General features: G+C 38.2%; 2 protein-coding genes across 4 annotated transcripts in view; both read left to right on the forward strand.

Moving 5' to 3' along the window:
• LOC149232929 (diacylglycerol kinase 1-like) overlaps window positions 1-20,942 on the forward strand; it is a 289,276-nt gene that overhangs the window by 56,343 nt on the left and 211,991 nt on the right. The gene's annotated exons all lie outside the window — the stretch shown is intronic.
• On the forward strand, window positions 2,615-4,988 carry LOC149232930 (DNA-directed RNA polymerase II subunit RPB1-like). Its single transcript, XM_089376898.1, has 4 exons — window positions 2,615-2,647; window positions 2,730-2,796; window positions 2,929-4,609; window positions 4,742-4,988. The coding sequence occupies exons 1-4, from the start codon at window positions 2,615-2,617 to the stop codon at window positions 4,986-4,988; spliced, it is 2,028 nt and encodes a 675-aa protein (XP_089233024.1).

Raw genomic sequence — 20,942 nt, forward strand, 5'->3', positions numbered from 1 at the left:
GAACTGTGAGCTCTAGTTGATATGTGCTGGTAACAAACTCTTGTGATCACTGATTATTGCCACGGTATCTTATTTGTACTTTTTGCTTGTCCATTTTACTTAGGGTAATATGGGCTAGTTTTATTGTGAATTACGTTGAAAATTCCATCAAGTTCTTAGTATATTTACAATGAAACATGTACGTTGATTTGATGTAATTTGGATTGGACATCTAAACCTACACAGTATGTCATTAAACATAAATTTTGTTGTTGTTACACTTATTGCTTTGGCTTTTGGCCATTTTCTGAACAAATGTGGCTAAAATGATGTCTGTTTAGCTGGTACAAAAATCGTGTAATACCCCAGTTTTGATTCTAAAATCAATATTGTATATGTATATGATGAATGGCTAAAAGCTGAACAATGTAATATGTAAGATTGTATGTTGAATGATAATAAACAAATACATCACAAGCTGCAGAAGAGAAAGACAAATGAATGGAGGGGGGCTATGACTCTGTAAGAGGAAAAGGAAAGGGTACTTATTGATAAGCCCAAGTCCTGACCCTTGCTTAATTACAACTCCTTAATCCTTGGGATGAGTGATAATAGAGGAAAAACATGTACTTGCCACAATGACATAATTTCCCACTTACATGCAAATTTACTTGTGCCTTTTTTGGCCACAGGGAAGAGAGAGAGTTCAAATGTTTTTGTCTGTAGTTCAAATAAATGGAGAGTCTGAGTTATCAAGGGTCTGGCGTAATAGGGTTCAAGTGACCAATTTGTTTGAACTACCACTTCAATTTAAATCTTCATGCTGTTCGAGTTACCATTTGGTGGTGGAATTTGTGTTCTCAAAATTAGGAGAGCTTGAATTGCCACCCTGTTGGGGAAATTAGAGAAATTTACTCTCTGAGCTAGAACAACCATAGACATACTTTCAACAGGTTATGGAAAACTACAGCTTGATTTATGAAAGAATTGTGACTGTATGGAATGATAATTGTTGCCATTGAGTAGATTCACTATAGCTGATAAACAAAGGAATCCTAGCAGTGAGATATAGTACCCAGCTTGATCATTGAGGTTGCATTTTGTTATGGACTTACTTGATTCTTAGTTCATTGTTATGAATATAATTCATAACAAATAAATAAAATAATAAATGTAAATATTAAATGATCAAAACTTGATTAGGTTAAATAGCTAAGTTACACGAAACGGGGAAACGGGTACGAGTTTCCGAAACGGGAAGCGATACGAAACGCGACCTCCCCAAATTTTGGAAACGGGGAAACACGAATATATATATATATATATATATGTGCAATCATAAAGCATAAATGATACATTATAATCTATTACACTTAAACATTAAGATTTAATTTACATCACATTTACTCATGAATGATCACATAATGAAAATAAAAATATCGGAATATCCAAAAGCAACCTTTATTATATATCCAAATCTCAAAATCAGCCTTTATTTATATTAATATATGACGCTGCAAGTACAATAAAGACTATAAGGCTGCAAGAGAGAGATCCAAATCAGGATTTTCTGCATCCACATCCCATTCTTTAGAAGGACCACTGTTGTATTAGGAGTCTCCTCCTACATAGTCGAACGACCTTAGTGCTCTTGATTAAATACACGTTTCATACCCTAGTGCCCTACATGATCTTGATTATTGGGAGTTTCCCCTGCATAGAGGGCTTGGTTCTCTTGATTAAATACAAGTTCCATACCGTAGTACATGATAAAATCCAATCGAAACATTGCAATCCCTCCAATCCTGAAATCCTGAAAAACAAATAAGTCTGCTGGATTTTGAGTAAGATCTAAAATTCTACTTTATCCATATGATATCCAATGACGGCGAAACCACTCTCAAACATCCTGAGTCATTTCATGGTAATGTTAAAAATTTAAGTAAAAGGATGAAAATGAAAAATAAAGGAGAATATCACTTTTACTTTAAGAATTTAACATTACCATGAACTGCATATCCCTCAAACATCCTGATGAACTGCATATCAACACTAGGGCAAAAATTCACTTTTATAACTTTAGACACGCATCTAGAAGCAACAAGAAGTCACTAAAATACTCTAAAAGTAAATTAAAAAAAATAAAAAAAACACAAGCTAATGAGGAAACGTGGGTCGTACAGCCCTGAAATGTGTTTCCGGCCGTACTGGCCACGTTTCCGTTTCGGGAAACGTGGCAGTACGGCTGGTAACGCGTTTCACGGCCGTACCAAACGCGTTTCACGGCCGTACCAAACGCGTTTCCGCATTTCGTACACGTTTCCATACGGAAACGAACTTCTATACCACGTTTCCTGCAACATAGTTAAATAGCCATTAAGTTAGGTGAAAAGGCATGTCTAAAAGACATGCCCATTCAGGAAAGGTCACCTGCTGAGATATAAAAGCAGGGCCTCATTGTAACATTTAAATCATCTTATATCATCTTATACAATTATATATATTAATAAATTATTATTTTAAAAATACTTCTTGTGTATTTTTACGATATTAAGTCAACAAGTTATCAGTCTTTTGTGCTTCAGCATAGTTTTTATGCTATAGTGGTATCAGAGCCATGACACACGATATAATCATGCGGGCCTTTGAACGTAGTTTACCGCACAATGTGCCATTACGTTCACATCTTGATTACTTTGAACAATTTAGTATTCAAGAAGCATTTCAACGATTAGAAAAATCATTTGCAGAAGTTAAAGCATGTCAAGGAAATCGATAATAAGGAAGAGAATAGCGACAGTGAAGAAACGAAACAAGGTGAAGCAGAAGAAGAAGTTTATGTAGATACCAAAAGTCAACTTAAAGCAGGAGTCACTGAAAAATGTTTCGATTCAGAACTCCCCACTGTGGAGACTGCTGAAGTTAATTTGGAATTTGCAACAGATGAAGTGAGGAAACGCAGTGGCTGCGGTGCCACACAACCCACACTTTCAATTGATGGCTTGAAAATACAGGTGGAGTATAAACCTTCCAAGAAGAAGAAAGGTGAGCAAGAGCAGCAACAAGAATTTAAGGAAAAGACAGCTGTTAATGCAGATACCATTCTGAATCTCCTGAAGAAATTAATGGATGAAGAGTGTGAAATGTTGGGTTTCGACCCTAGATACGCTCGTCCAGACTGGATGATTCTGCAAGTTCTCCCAGTTCCTCCTCCTGCTGTCCGACCTTCTATCAAGATGGACCCTACGCTCCGGAGCGAGGACGATCTCACCCATGCGCTTGCCACGATCATTCGATACAACGATAGTCTAAAGTTGCAAGAAAAGAATGGGAGTGCGCCTCATGTTCTTGTTGAATTTATCAATATATTGCAGTTTTCTGTTGCTACTTATATGAATAATGACTTGCCTGGTATTCCCAGTGCAACACAGAAATCAGGTCGGCCCATCAAATCCATATATAGCAGACTGAAAGCCAAGGAGGGTCGTATCAGGGGAAATTTAATGGGAAAACGTGTAGACTTCAGTGCGCGTACTGTTATTTCCTGTGATCCAAGTCTGAACACTGATGAATTGGGGGTGCCTCGGAGTATTGCACTTAACATGACATATCCAGAAGTGGTGACTGCACATAATATAGAGAAAATGAGGGAGCTTATTACGCATCGACTTCATCCACCTCCCGGCAAAACAGGGGCCAAATGCATTATTAGAGATGATGGGAAGAGAGTCGATCTGAGATTTATGAAAAATTCTGCTGACCACCATTTAGAATATGGGTTCGTTGTGGAGAGGCACTTGATGGATGGGGACTTTGTTATTTTCAATCGGCAACCCAGTCTCCATAAGATGTCCATCATGGGGCACAGAATAAAAATCATGCCATACTCAACATTTCGATTGAATTTGTCAGTGACAATGCCATACAACGCTGATTTCGATGGGGATGATATGAACATGCATGTGCCTCAGTCGCAGGAGACGAGAGTAGAAATCATGGAGTTAATGATGGTACCAAAGTGTGTTGTCTCTCCCCAGTCCAATAGGCCTGTTATGGGTATTGTCCAAGACACACTCTTGGGTTGCAGGAAGGTGACCCAGAGGGATACTTTTATAGAAAAGGATGTTTTTATGAATATCTTGATGTGGTGCGAGCATTTTGATGGGACTGTGATATCTCCAACTATTATAAAACCAAGGCCCATCTGGATGGGCAAGCAAATATTCAATCTCATAATTCCAAAGCAGATAAATTTGATAAGATACTCCGCCTGGCATTTAGACTTAGACACTGAAAAAGGATTTATCACTCCTGGGGATACATGTGTACAGATTGAGAAGGGAGAACTTCTATCGGGCACACTTTGCAAGAAAACCCTTGGAACCTCTTCTGGAAGTCTGATTCATGTGATTTGGGAGGAGGTTGGTCCAGATGTAGCTCTTAAGTTCTTAGGCCACACGCAATGGCTTGTTAACTATTGGCTGCTACAACACGACTTTACTATGGGGATAGGAGACACAATCGCAGATGCTGCAACCATGCAGACAGTTGATGAGATTTTAACAAAAGCAAAGTCTGAAGTCAAAAATCTTATGCAAGCTGCTAGGAATAACGGTTACAGGCCTTGCCCGTTGGCTCAACAATATATTGGAATCACTATCAAGAAGCCACTCTAGAGGTTTCAGTTGATGAATGATGTTTGTTACAAAAAGGTGATGTTGGTTGCTAGCAAACATCAAGTTTTGGTCCTTGTGCATTCCAGAAAAGACACAGCAAAGACAGCTCGTGCTATAAGAGATGCAGCTCTTGCAAATGACACACTTGGACGCTTTTTGAAGGAAGACAATGCCAGCCGGGAGATTCTCCAAATAGAGACCGAATCAGTGAAAAACATCGGCTCTGAGAATCCCATTCCTCTGTTGTCTGTGTCCAACGAGATTTTAGAAAAGATTATCAAAATTTGCACACCATGTCGATCACCCTTCGCGTCCCATGGAGACCCCATATGATGTTGAACCGTGGGATGTGGACCTTGTCAAGCAGATTGTTCGATGCTTTTCAACTTGCACTCACTACCCAAATATCTGCATATCGGCAATCTATTTGACTTGGTCTGCCGAACTATTACCAATGAAATTTCGGCCTGTAAAACGCCCGAAAATGTGCGAAGATTTTTCAACATTAGAATGAGCTCACTCCACCAGAGCAAGAGGCATAACTTTTGATCAACAAGCGTGTCAAAACCAAATCGTTGCATTGGTGTTTTTGGTTCATATATATATATATATATGTATATATATATACGTTATAGTTAATTATATATAACATAATTATATGATTATATTTATATATATATATATATATATATATAGTTATTTATATATCATATAATTATATAACATATATATTATTTAATTATAATTTAATTAATTAACATATTTTAATTAATTAAACTATATTAAAAAATCAGTGTTAAAAAAAATTAGTAAAAAAAAATAAAAATAAAAATTGAAGTTATTAATAAAAAGAAAAAAAAGGTTACTGTTATTTAAAAAAAAAGTTTACTGATGAGTTACATGATGAGAAAGGATGGCCAGGCTATATAGATCGAGACAAGGACACTAAGTGAGGAAAATCCACAACAATATAGCTTTGAGGACAAAGCTTTCGAAGGAAGGGGCTATGTTATGAATATAATTCATAACAAATAAATAAAATAAATAAATGTAAATATTAAATAATCAAAAATTGATTAGGTTAAATAGCCATTAAGTTAGGTGAAAAGGCATGTCTAAAAGACGTGTCCATTCACGAAAGGTCACCTGCTGAGGTATAAAAGCAGGGCCTCATTGTAACATTTAAATCATCTTATACAATTATATATATTAATAAATTATTATTTTTAAAATACCTTGTGTATTTTTACGATATTAAGTCAACAAGCCATCAATCGTTTGTGCTTCAGCATAGTTTTTATGCTACATTCATCTTTCCTGGTGTCTGTGCCTGATGACTCATCCTGTTTGGTACACTTTTGATGACTATGGTCTAACAATCCTCGGTCCTAAGGGTTTGCCATACCTCCAAAATTCACAAAAGATGACAATTATTGAAAAATGAAAATTAAAGCACATAATCATACGAGGTTGCATTGTTAGTACCCAGCTTGATCATTGAGGTTGCATTTTGTTATGGACTTACTTGATTCTTAGTTCATCTTTCCTAGTGTCTGCGCCTGATGCTCTAATGACTCATCCTTTTTCTGTACACTTTTAATGGCGATGGTCTAACAATCCTTGGTCCCAATATTAAATTTTCTCTTGGGTGATTGGATGGGCGTGAAGGCTTCCATTTGACCCCTAAGGGCTTGCCATACCTCCAAAATTCACAAAACATGATAATTATTGAAAAATGAAAATTAAAGCTCGTAATCATATCTTTGTTAAGTGTTCCCATTCAACCCTAATTGTGTTTTTTTGGGGAACTTGTCGTCAGGTTCCTTGTTTCTAATTGTTACTATTAGAACACACACGAAAATGCAGGAGGATTAGATAAGCATGTCATATATTATTCATTCATATGATAAACATAAATGCATCATTTTATTACCCCTGATTTCATCTTCCAAGAGGTCTCATGGACTCTCAATGGCTATTCATGTTCACTTATGGCTTTTCGCCTTCATCTCAAGTGAATAATACAATTTTACATAATCCCTAAGGATTATTTTTCCAATATTTCCCCCTTAATTGGAAGGGGTGTATGTGAGTCTAAGAAGAGAGCTGAAATATGGAGGTGGATAGCAGCCAATGGTTGGATGTGCTTTGAATATGGTGGTTTAAGGAAGACCACAAACCAAATGGGTAGCATAAGCCAAAGTCTTATACTAAATGGTGGTATAAGTTTGACCACAAAATATGAAACTTGACTTGAAGTAGCTCTTGGAACAATTCCGAAATTAGGTAGAAGTTGATGTCCTCTGCGAAATGGAAGTGTTCTCAGATAGTGGTTTAAAGATAACCAAAACCTGTTGTCTAGTAGAAGTTTTAAGTCTTCTACTGAGTGGTGGTTGTAGGAGGATTGCAAAACAAATGGCACTTTGGAACATTTTCTGACTAGAACTTTGATGCTAGCTCTAGGCTCTGGTTTTGGCTGTGGCTTAGGCTTGCTTCTTATGACTTTGAAACTAGAAGCTGATTATCAATTCCCCCCATTGTAAGATGTGTCAATACTCAAGAATGAATTCTATGGTGTGATTGATGTCTCTTCTTGGATGTTGATGACCATTGCCAAGAAGCAATTCATCCAAGGTGAATCTTTACTCTTGCATGGTTCTTATCACTGAAACATTTGTTTGAATGATTATTATTCTCACAAGGATGAAGATCAAAAAACTGATCTTTCATGTGGCTAACTTGATGACAATGTTGACAAATAAGAATCTGATATGAAAGTGGAGCAAGTGAAGATGAGTTTTCTTGAAGAAACCCAACACTTTGAAATTGGATTGGTTTGGAGTAGTTTGGAATGTGAAAGGTCGCTTCCTTTTTGTATCTAAGACCACTTTTGTGCTTGTTGTTGATAACTTCTTTCCAAGGTCTGATGTGTTGGAAAATCAAGGTATTGTTAGTATTATGTTAATTCTCCTTTATTTGATAATTGATAATTACTTGTGATATTTGTTGGCTCTTTATTATTTAATTTTATTTCTTCATTAAGCAATTACCAAAACATGAAGATCACAAACATAAAGAACACAGGATATAGGCTCCAACGAAGGAAAAACCCCACAATTGGGGAAAACCTTGAACAATCCTCTTCTTATATAACCAGATCAAAATGAGACGTTCAAAACCCAAAGACCAAGATCTAATCTGTTGACACCTAATCTTCATGATTGGGGGAATTTGTAAATAAATAAATTAGGAATGTGAACAGTCATCGGGAGATGAACTGAACAATCACTCCTAATGTATATAACAATAACCTACCTATGGAATAATAGACGAATCAGTTTTATTGCCTTTAGAGAGTTACTGCCTGGCCTGACATGGTATCAGAGCCAGTTCTAAAAATAGTTGTAGCTCCCTTCATTTTTGCCACTGCCTCTGTCCTGAGCGCTGCTCTGCCTCAGTCCTGAAATAGTTTGCCACTGCCTTTGTCCTGAGTACTGCCACTGCCTCTGTCCGGAGCACTGCCACTGCCTCTGTCCAGAGCGCTGCTCTGCCTCTGCCTCTGTCGCTCTTTTAACAGTTAGAGCCATGTCATAAACGTTTAAAAAAAAAGGCGTTATTCTGTGTACATTCCATTGGAGAAACGGTTTCCTCTTCCGCTGCGCTACGTCAATGAATCGATTTCACGAGTTCCGTGGTTTTCTTTTCGGGTTAATTTTCCAGACATTGGCTCTCTGTGGCACGCACTTTTCATGGCACTAACTGCAGCTGTAGACCTGAGCATTGAAGCGTGCAGGCCATTCATTATTAGTAGAAGAAAAAGAAATAGAGGGTTTCTTTCTTCGGAAGCGGCAGATCGAATCACATTGACTCCAGCCTTGCATCCACCCGACTTGTCAAAGATCTGGAAGATGTTTTTAAGAAATTTGACGCTAACGGAGATGGAAAGATATCGTGGCTGGAGCTCAGGTCGATCTTGAGTTCTCTATGACTGCTCTATACGCCTTGAATTTGGCTTAAATAATATGTGTCGTGCTGGAGCTTTTGATATTCAAGTTTGAAATGTACTAGCGTTGGTATTAATGCTCTATACGCCTTGAATTTGGCTTAAATAATATGTGTCGTGCTGGAGCTCAGGTCGATCTTGAGTTCCCTTGGTTGCAAGGCAACCGAAGAAGAGGTGAAGAAGATAATCAAAGAAGCGGACCGCGACGGAGACGGTTTCATTGATTTGCAAGAATTCGTCGATTTGACTCTTGGAAGTTACGGGAGAGAATAGCGGCAAGCAACAAAATTAAGAGGCACCGCGCCATTGCAGAACTGATACTTATATACGCTGTTCCATAATACATTGTTCTATACATATATAATGCTGATATACATTGTTGTATATGAATGTTATTAACGTTGAACGATTGGAATGTTGTTGTCGTATTGGAATGTTATTAACGCTCTTGCGTTTGGCTCTCACGTTGTCCCCCATATACCACGACAAAATAATACCTCTGTTTTTTAATATATCTGAGTACAATTTCACTGTACATCAGTAGAAGTTTTTTTATCAGTAGAAGTTTTTTTATCAGCAGAAGTTTTTTATCAATAGAAGTATTTTTTACAGAATGCATTCAATCATCTCTATGGTAGGAATAGTTCTCACTAGCAAGGAGAACTATCCTGAATGGTCCCGGATGATAAAACACACCCTCATCTTCAATGAGTTGTGGAAAGGAGTGTGTGTCGGAGAAGGAGACAATGACCTAGTGCAGCCTACATCAGACAAAGAACTCGTCATTTGGGAAAACAAGAACAACAAAGCCTATGCATTAATTGCAGCATCTGTAAATGAAGAGGTGAGTCGCCATATTTCATCATATTCAACTGCCTTTGAAGCTTTACAAAAGCTGAAAGAACTCTATGACTCACATTCTGCACTTGAAGTTGTTCAACTCATAATTAAACTCTTCACTCTTGAACTGAAAATTTCTGCACTTGAAGTTGTTCAGCTCATGATTAAACTCTTCACTCTTGAACTGAAAAATAATGATCCTCTTGCTCTTGCATCTGAAGTAAAGTCTATAATGCATGATATCAAATCCACTAAGGTTGAGCTGGATATCCCTCTTATTGCTTTTCTCAAGGCACTCTATCCTACCTACTCCAATTATCTTGAGTCTTTACAAGCAAATGGAAATCTTAAAGATATAACCTTTGACTCTCTTGTGAAAAAGTTTGCTGAAAGAGAGAAAGCCTTTGGAAAGAAGACAACCCCTGAATCTTCTGAAGAGACTGTGTGCCTTGCTCATAAAGAAAAGCATCCTGCTCAAGATTCTACAAGAGGAAGAGGTGGACGAAGAGGAAGAGGAAGATACTTCAGAGGCAGGGGGGGCAGACATTCTCAAGGAGAAAAGGCAGATTTGCATTGCATTTGCTGCAAAAGAAATGGATCACATGATGCTTCTACATGCAAGCTACCATGGGACAAAATTGAGCAGAAAAGAAACCAGCAGAAAGGTAAAACTGATGATACAAAGGTAAAGCACCTGAATCCGTTCACTATTTTGAGGCACAATGTAACATTGGAGTAAATGAAGATTTGTTTAATGCTTCACTTGCTTCTTCGAAAAATGATTGGTTGCTTGATTCAGGAGCAACCTGTCATATGACTCATAGAAAAGATTTTTTTGAAGATTTCATTGACAATGTTGATGGAGCAGTATACTTTGCAGATCAGTCAAAAATCAAGCCATCAGGGCTTGGCACAATCAGGCTTAAACTGCCTGGTCTTCCGGACTTTCTTCTGGATCATGTTCTATATCTCCCATAGCTCAAGAGGAACTTGCTGTCCTTGGTCCACATCCGCCAGCAAGGTCACTCCATTCATATGTTTGATGGCAAGCTTGAGGTAAGAAAAGCATCTGACCACTCACTTGTCATGAGGGGAATAGAAGAAGAAAGACTTCTCAAACTGCAAGGAACCTCTGCTCATACACAACATTTCACATATATTTCTCATCATGAAGAAGGTACACTTCCATCAAGTTTGTTATGGCATGCTAGATTTGGACATTTAAACTATGACAATCTCTGCTTATTGAAGAAAAATGGTGTTGCTAGTTTGCCTACAATTCCTAGGAAACATAAGCAATGTGATGCTTGCATTCTAGGAAAGCATAGCAAACAGTCTTTTCATGATTCACATTCAAGAGCACATAGGAAGCTTGAACTCATTCATTCAGATTTATGTGGTCCAATGCCTGTTCCTTTTGCAAATGGAAATAAATATATCATGACATTTATTGATGATTACACCAGAATGTGTTGGGTTTATTTATTGAAGAACAAATCTGATGCCTTTCAAACATTCAAGAATTTTCATAAATGGATTGAAAATGATGCACAATCTCATATTGGGTTTATTCGCATTGATAATGGAAAAGAATATACATTATATGAATTTGAAAACTATCTTCGCCAACATGGGATCAAACATGAAACAACTGTGCCTTATAATCCCCAACAGAATGGTGTAGCTGAAAGAATGAATAGAACAATCTTGAATATGGTACAAGCCATGCTTTTCTTCAAAAATGTAAAGATAATGTTTTGGGCTGATGTTGTTCTATGTGCTGCATATATAAAGAATAGATGTCCATCTAATGCTATAAGAAACAAGACTCTCTATGAATTTTGGTATGGACATGTTCCTTTGGTAAAACATCTCAGGATCTTTGGTTCCACCTGTTATGCTTTGATACCAAAGGTACATAGAAACAAACTTGATGCTAGAAGTCGTAAGTGTATCTTCCTGGGGTATTCAAACACCTCCAAAGCATATCGCCTCTATGATGAAGTAAATAAAAAGTTTGTTGTATCTAGAGATGTAATTTTTCTGGAATCATCCAAATCTGACAATGTTGTTGAGCGGCAACTTGATCGCTTGGATAGATTCGCAAAAACAAAATCATTTCAAGAGTTTGATAATCAGATTCCACATCTTGAAGGGGGGATTCCTATACTAGATCAACATGTGGAATATTTTTCTGAAGAACAATCTCCTCTGCATGAAACTCCAACAACGGATGATGCTTTAAGTGATGTAATTGATTCAATCTTGATTCAGTCCCAACTCAATCAACAGAGCAGCCTGGACCATCTCAGAAAGGTTGCCCAAAGTGGCTGACAAAGACACTTGAAAGTGTTCATCCTGATGAAATTGGAAAAACAGGAACCAGAAATTCAAACCGACAAAATGGAGGTGATGTAGATGACTCTAATTCACCTGTTGATATGGATGTTACTTATGATTGTGAATTGAACTTGTCTACAGATTTTGAACCAACTTCCTTCAAAGAAGCTGCTTCTCATGATGAAAGGAAAGAAGCGATGCGAAAGGAGTATGATGCTCTCATAAAGAATGGCACTTGGAAGCTCGTTGATCCTCCATTTGGAACCAAACCAATTGGCTGCAAGTGGGTTTACAAAAACAAGTACAAAGCTGATGGCTCACTTGACAAGCACAAAGCTAGGCTTGTGGCAAAAGGTTTTGCACATAAAGAAGGGGTCGATTATGAGGAAACTTTTGCCCCCACAGCAAAATGGGCCACCATCCGGACACTCTTTGCACTAGCAGCTCAGAACGGTTGGAAAGTCCATCAAATGGATGTAAAAACTGCATTCTTGAATGGAGATCTAAAAGAGAATGTTTTTATGTCCCAGCCTGAAGGATTTGCTGTGAAAGGACATGAACATAAAGTATGCAAACTTGTGAAGTCCTTGTATGGCCTCAAACAAGCACCGCGAGCCTGGTATGAAAAAGTAACTGAGCATCTTCTGAAACTCAACTTCAATCATTTTGATCTTGATGATGCAACTTTATTTGTCAAGAAAGTTGGCAAAACAGTTGTGTATCTTGTGGTATAGGTAGATGATCTTTTAATGACAGAGAACAATGAAAGCTACATTGCATCCATAAAGAAGGAATTGGGGAAAATTTTTGAAATGACTGATTTGGGCTATGTTCATTACTATCTTGGCATTGAAGTAACCCAACATCAAAAAGCCATATTTCTTTCTCAAAAGAAATACATTGAAGATTTGTTAAACAGATTTGGCATGACAGAGTGCAATCCTCTTTCTACTCCAATGGAACAAAACTTAAAAGCTCACATCTATTGAAGGAAAGGAATTTGAGGATGCAACAAAGTATAGACAGCTTGTAGGAAGTCTCAGCTACCTCACTACTACCAGACCAGACATTTCATTTACTGTTGGAATCCTCTCCAGGTTCATGCAAAAGCCTTGTGAGGGACATTGGTCTGCTGCAAAAAGAGTTCTAAGGTACTTGAAGGGAACTCAAGACCTTGGAATCAAGTATACACAGGTGGACGACTTCAGCTTGATTGGATACTCTGATTCAGACTTCGATGGAGACAAAGAAACTGGGGTATCTACTTCAGGATATGCTATGAGTCTTGGATCAGGAGCTGTCTCCTGGAGATCACGCAAACAATCAGTTCCAGCAGATTCCAAAACAGAAGCAGAATACGTGGCAGCAGCTGAAGGAACGAAAGAAATTGTGTGGCTCAGGAAAATTCTTGAAGATTTGCAGGTAAAACAAGTACAATCAACTCCACTCATGATTGATAACACCTCTGCAATAAAGTTGGTCAAGAACCCAAAGTTCCATGATCGAACAAAGCATATCAATACTAAATATCATCTGATTCGACATCATGTTGAGGCCAAAACAATCCATCTCCGTCATTGTTCCACAAATGAGCAAATTGCAGACATCTTCACCAAAGCACTTGGAAAGGAAAAGCTTGAACGATTCAGAATGATGCTTGGACTCACCAACATCCCTTCAGATTAAAGGGGGGAATGTTGACACCTAATCTTCATGATTGGGGGAATTTGTAAATAAATAAATTAGGAATGTGAACAGTCATCGGGAGATGAACTGAACAATCACTCCTAATGTATATAACAATAACCTACCTATGGAATAATAGACGAATCAGTTTTAATGCCTTTAGAGAGTTACTGCCTGGCCTGACATAATCCAACCACCAAATTAACCCTCCATTCTTTGTCAAAATTCATCTTTAATAAGATAGCTTGATCTGTCACAAGATCCCTTCTCCCACAGTGATTCTTTGTCCTTTGTGTAGCTTGTCTTTTATGCATCTTACAACCTTTTGACAACTTGCATATCATAGATACTACAACTCGTATTGCACATGTACAACAATCATTCTTCTTGGAGGAATTTTGCCATAACTCGTTCAATTTTTACAGAATTATGATCACAAGAAACGAGTATCTACTCTACAGAAAAACTCACATATATACTTTTGTTTTCATCCACGAACTTGCCACAAAACTTGCTCCACAGAAATACCATTGAACTTGTGAGGTAGGAGGTAACTCCTCAAATGGGAATATGTTTATTCATTTAGGCTGTTCATAGTTATATACATGAGGGAGTGACTCTTGAGTTTCATCTCCCGATGACTCTTCATTTTCTCTTATTAATTATTTACACTATTTACAATTGTTCACCCAATCCATATGATTAGGTGTCAACATTCCCCCCCTTAATCTGAAGGGATGTTGGTGAGTCCAAGCATCGTTCTGAATCTTTCAAGATTTTCTCTTCCAAGCGCTTTGGTGAAGATGTTTGCAATCTGCTCATTAGTGGAACAATGGCGAAGATGGATTGTTTTGGCCTCAACATGATGTCAAATCAGATGATATTTTGTATTGATGTGCTTCGTTCGATCATGGAACTTTGGGTTCTTGGCCAACTTTATTGTAGAGGTATTGTCAATCATGAGTGGAGTCGAATGTACTTGTTTTACCTGCAAATCTTCCAGAATTTTCCTGAGCCACAATTTCTTTTGTTGCCTCAGCTGTTGCCACATATTCTGCCTCTGTTGTGGAATTTGCTGGAACTGATTGTTTGCATGATCTTTAGGAGACAACTCCTGATCCAAGACTCATAGCATAACTAGAAGTAGATACCCCAGTTTCTTTGTCTCCATCGAAGTCTGAATTAGAGTATCCAATCAAGCTGAAGTCGCCCACCTGTGTATACTTGAGTCCAAAGTCTTGAGTTCCATTCAAGTACTTTAGAACTCTTTTTGTAGTGGACCAATGTTCCTCACAAGGCTTTGCATAAACTTGGAGAGGATTCCAACAAAAAACGAAATGTCTGGTCTGGTAGTAGTCAGGTAGTTGAGACTTCCTACAAGCTGTCTATACTTTGTTGCGTCCTCAAATTCTTTTCCTTCAATGGATGTGAGCTTTAAGTTTTGTTCCATTGGAGTAGTTAGAGGATTGCATTCAGCCATGCCAAACCTGTTAAACAGATGTCCAACGTACTTCTTTTGAGAAAGGAATATGGACTTCGGATGTTGAGTTACTTCAATACCAAGATAGTAATGAACATAACCCAAATCAGTGATTTCAAAACCTTTCCTCAATTCCTTATTTATGGATACAATGTAGCTCTCATTGTTCCCTCTCATCAAAAGATCATATAGATATACCACAAGATATACAATTGTTTTGCCAACTTTCTTGACAAACAAAGTTGCATCATCAAGATCATAATGTTTGAAATTGAGTTTCAGAAGATGCTCAGTTAATTTTTCATACTAGGATCGCGGTGCTTGTTTGAGGCCATACAAGGATTTCACAAGTTTTCATACTTTATGTTCATTTCCTTTCTCAGCAAATCCTTCAGGCTGGGACATAAAAACGTTCTCTTTTAGATTTCCATTCAAGAAATCAGTTTTTACATCCATTTGATGGACTTTCCAACCGTTTTGAGCTGCTAGGGCAAAGAGTGTCTAGACGATAGCCCATTTCACTGTGGGGGCAAAAGTCTCCTCATAATCGATCCCTTCCTTCTGTGCAAAACCTTTTGCCACAAGCCTGGCTTTGTGCTTGTCAAGTGAGCCATCAGCTTTATACTTGTTCATGTAGACCCACTTGCAGCCAATTGGTTTGGTTCCCAATGGAGGATCAACCAACTTCCAAGTGCCATTCTTTATCAAGGCATAATACTCCTTTTGCATTGCTTCTTTCCATTCATCATGAGAGGCGGCTTCTTGGAAGGAAGTTGGTTCAAAATCTATAGACAAATTCAATTCACAATCATAAGAAACACCCATATGAACAGGTGAATCAGAGTCATCTATATCACCTCCATTTTGTTGGGTTGAATTTCTAGTTCTTGTCTTTCCAACCTCATCAGGATGAACACTTTCAAGTGTCTTTGTCAGCGACTTTGGGGGACCTTTCTGAGATGGTCCAAGCTGCTCGGTTGATTGAGTTGGGACTAAATCAAGATTGAGTCTCTTAATTCTGTCAATCACATCACTCAAAGTATCATCACTGGTTGGAGTTTCATGCGGCGGAGAGAGTGCTTTAGAAGAAGATTCCACAGGTTGATCCAGTATAGGAATCCCCCGTTTAAGATGTGGAAACTGATTATCAAATTTCTTGAAATTGTTTTGCATTTTCGAATCTATCCAAGCGATCAAGTTGCCGCTCAACAACATTGTCAGCTTTGGATGATTCAAGAAAGATTACATCTCTAGATACAACAAACTTTTTATTGACTTCATCATAGAGACGGTATGCTTTGGAGATGTTTGAATACCCCAAGAAGATACAATTATGACTCCTTGCACTAAGTTTGTTCCTCTGTACCTTTGGTATCAAGGCATAACAGGTGGAACCAAGGACCCTGAGATGCTTTACCAAAGGAATGTTCCCATACCACATTTCATAAGGAGTATTGTTTCTAATAGCATTAGATGGACATCTATTCTTTACATATACAACACATAGAACTGCATAAGCCCAAAACATCAATTTTACATTCTTGAAAAACATCATGGAGCACACCATATTTAAGATTATCCTATTCATTCTTTAAACTACTCCGTTATGTTGGGGATTATAAGGCACAATTGTTTGATGTTTGATCCCATGTTGGTGAAGATAGTTTTCAAATTCATTTGAAGTGTATTCTTTTCCATTATTAGTGCGAATAGAGCCAATATGAGATTGTGCATCATTTTCAATCCATTTATGAAAGTTCTTGAATGTTTGAAAAGCATCAGATTTGTTTTTCAATAAATAAACCCAACACATTCTGGGGTAGTCATCAATAAATGTCATCATATATTTATTTCCATTTGCAGAAGGAACAGGCATTGGACCACATAAATCTGAATGAATGAGTTCAAGTTTTCTATGTGCTCTGGAATGTGAATCATGAAGAGACTGTTTGCTATGCTTTCCTAGAATGCAAGCATCACATTGCTTAAGTTTCCTAGGATTGGTAGGCAAACTGGTAACACCATTTTTCTTCAACAAGCGGAGGCTGTCATAGTTCAAGTGTCCAACTCTAGCATGCCATAATAAACTTGATGGAAATGTACCTTCATCATAATGAGAATTGTATGAGAAATTTTGTGCACGAGTAGAGTTACCTTGCAGCTTGAGAAGCCTTTCTTCTTCTATCCCCGTCATGACAAGTGAGTGATCTGATGCTTTTCTCACCTCAACCTTGCCATCAAACATATGAATGGAGTGTCCTTACTGGCGGATGTGGACCAAGGACAACAATTTTCTCCTCAGCTGTGGGAGATAGAAAACATCATGCAGAAAAAAGTCTAGGAGACCAGGCAATTTAAGCATGATTGTGCCAAGCCCTGATGGCTTGAGTTTTGATTTGTCTGCAAAGTACACTGCTCCATCGACATTGTCAATAAATTCTTAAAAAATATCTCTTTTAAAAGTCACCTGGAAAGTTGCTCTTGAATCAAGCAACCAATCATTTTTCCAAGAAGCAAGTGAAGCATTAAATAAGTTTTCATTTACTCCAATATTACAATGTGCCACAACATAGTGAGTGGATTCAGGTGCTTTACCTTTCTCTTTGTCATTAGTTTTACCTTTAGGTTGATTTCTTTCTTGCTCAATTCTGTCCCAAGGCAACTTGCATGTGGATGCATCATGTGATCCATCTCTATTGCAACGTATGCAATGTAAATCTGACTTTTCTCCTTGAGAGTGTTTGCCCCCCTGCCTCTGAAATTTCTTCTTCCTCTTCCTCTTCGACCACCTCTTCCTTTGGAAGAATCTTGAGCAAGATTCTTCTCTCTATGTGCAAGACACACAACCTCTTCAGAAGACTGAGGAGCTATCTTCTTCCCAAAAGCTTTCTCTCTTTCAACAAATTTTTTCACAAGGGAGTCAAAGGTAATTTCTTTCAGGTTTCCATTTTCTTGCAATGACTCAAGATAATTTGAGTAAGTGGGATAAAGTGCCTTGAGAAAATCTATCAGAGGAATCTCCAGTTCAACATTAGTGACTTTGATATCATGCATAATAGATTTTACTTATGATGAAAGAGCAAGAGGATCATCATTTTGTAATTCAAGGTTGAACAATTTAATCATGTGTTGAACAACTTCAAGTGCAGAGTGTGAGTCATAGAGCTCCTCCAGTTTTTGTAAGGCTTCAAAAGCATTTGAAAATGGCGAAATATGGCGACTTACCTCTTCATTTACTGATGCTGCAATCAAGGCATAAGTCTTGCTGTTCTTTACTTTCCCAAGTGGCGAATTCCTTGTTTGAGGTAGGCTATTTTGGTTCTTTGTCTCCGTCTCCAATACACACTCCTTTCCACAACTCATTAAAAAATGAGAGTGTGTTTGATTTTCTGCAACCATTTTGGATAGTTCTCCTTGCCGGTGAGAACTACTCCCACAATAGATATCAATGAATGCATTTTAAAAATCTGTGTATTGTAAAAATACTTTTGCTGCCAATGTAAAAAAATTTGCACCTCTAGTGTTAAAAATTGTAGTTTTGGTGTAAAATTGGAAAAAAATAAATTCACTTTGATATATAGGACAAAGGTATTTTGTGGGGGAGGTGGTTCATGGGAAGGATTTAATACCAAAAATCGAAAGGTTGTTTGATATTATATGGAGGGGGCCGATAGTGGGTTCGAGCCCCACGGTGGAATTTGCAAACAATTAAAAAAACCAGAGTGAAGGGTAAGGACTGGCGCTGCGAAGTGGATAGTGGGCAGCGGATAGTGGTATGGCGGATATACGTTGGAGAGGCAGCGTTGTAGGAGGAACATATATGGAGCAGCGATAGTGTGGGAGGAGGGGCCGTATGGGAGCAACGACAATGTGGGAGGAGCAGTGCAGCGTGGGAGGAGGGGGCATATAGGAGGTATCGACAACGTTTACAGGCAGTGTTTTATAACAGGAGGGAGCGCTGTGAAGTTTTATAACAGCTTGGAGAGGCCGGATATATGTGGAGAGCCAACGTATTATAGAACAAGCGGAGGAGAGACGCTGCAAGCGGAGGCTGCGTGTGAGATTTCCTCGATCGATTACAGTGCGAGGCTGAGGATAAGTAAATCCTACCACAATGGGGAAGACGCGTGGTATGGGAGCAGGTCGCAAGCTGAGCCATCTCGGTAACGAGTCGAAGAAGCCCTTTGCTGGTTCCTCTCATGCCAAGAGGATTGTTCTTGAAAAAATAGGTATTGAGGCCAAGTAGCCAAACTCTGTTATTCGTAAGTGTGCGAGAGTTCAAGTTATCAAGAATGGAAAGAAGATTGTTGCCTTTGTTCCGAACGATGGTTGTTTGAACTACATTGAAGAGAACGATGAGGTCTTGATTGCTGGATTTGGGCAAAAGGAGATGAAGAGGGACTTTTGCAGGTATTTGATGGGTATACCATAGTCCGGTTCATAACAGTGCGCAATTAGGGAAAAGGACCTGTGCAGGTGAGAGCGTTACACCAGATTATCATGCAGAGGGAAAATAGCATAGGAATGAAGAATATGGCAGACTGCAGGAAATGCAAGACAAATTTCTGAAAAATGGCAGAAGGGAGTTACAAGGGTAGACCACAATGCTAAAAATGGAGTTGGCTCTGATACCATGTCAGACCAGGAGGTAACTCCTCAAAGGAGAATATGTTTATTCATTTAGGCTGTTCATAGTTATATACATGAGGGAGTGAGTGACTCTTGAGTTTTATCTCCCGATGACTCTTCATTTTCTCTTATTAATTATTTACACTATTTACAATTGTTCACCCTATCCCTATGATTAGGTGTCAACAGAACTTACTTTTGTTTTGGAGGAGGATTCACACCTATAAATAGTTGTTCTCACATATGAATAAACACGTCCCTTTGAGTGAGTCGACTTGACCATCTGGAGGGCCGACTTGGTCTAATGGAGGTCAATTTGACACTTTTTGAATAAACAATTTTTTTTTCCTTTTTCTTACAAAGAGTCCAAATGGACTTTGACGCAAATTTAATACTTGGACTTAATCAAAACCTAGAAGCATGAAGAACATGCTTAAACTAAACTTAAGCATGAAACCCATGCTTAAATAAAACTCTTTTTATTTTCTTTTACATAAAAATACAAATTGATACAAGTAGAAAGACAAATATGAAGACCAAACCTAGTTACTTTTCCAACACTCCCTCTTAACTGCGGAGGTATTCATAATGACTCAACAGGTCTATCTCAAGCTGAAATATTCTCATAAGAGGGGATCCAGATTGATAAGCATCAAAGTATCACCAGTCATGTCACATTACCAAGGCTTTGACAGGTACATTCTATATCTCACAAGATCAAAGCACTATGCTGGGAGGCACACCATGGGACACCACACTGCCTCACCGAGGTACATACTTCAACTAGGATACCTGGTGTATATCTTTCACTGGACCATTTCCCTCAAGGAAATGTCTGTCCGTCGGACCATTCTTATCCAAGTCCATGTACTTGACTTAAGATCTCCATCTTAATCAATCACTGTACATGACTTAAGAATGCTTGTCTAAGATGATTATCCAATCCACCATTCTCCTTATCCATGTCCATGTAGTTTACTTAGGATAACAATCCTAATTCGTCAAAGTACTTGATACAAGGAAAACCATGCTTATTCAATCCATTCTCCCTATCCATGATTCATGCACTAGACTTGCGATGGTTAGTCCTGGCCTAGTACATGACACAAGGAGAACCATCTCCTTGCTATTCATAGGATGAGAAAACTTAGGTCTACTTGAATAACCTCCTGCATTTAGCGTTCTAAGGGCTTCCACAAATCAACCCACATATTAATGAATTCACTAAACTAGGATATCACCAAATCTTCCCTCTTGCTATCTCTTGGCTACTCCAAGAATGTCAGACCTAGGGCTTACATAAACTGCC

This window comes from Pinus tabuliformis, chromosome J (assembly GCF_031772625.1).
Source record: "Pinus tabuliformis cultivar Carrire ecotype Pingquan chromosome J, CPIR1, whole genome shotgun sequence".
Classification (NCBI taxonomy): Eukaryota; Viridiplantae; Streptophyta; class Pinopsida; order Pinales; family Pinaceae; genus Pinus; species Pinus tabuliformis.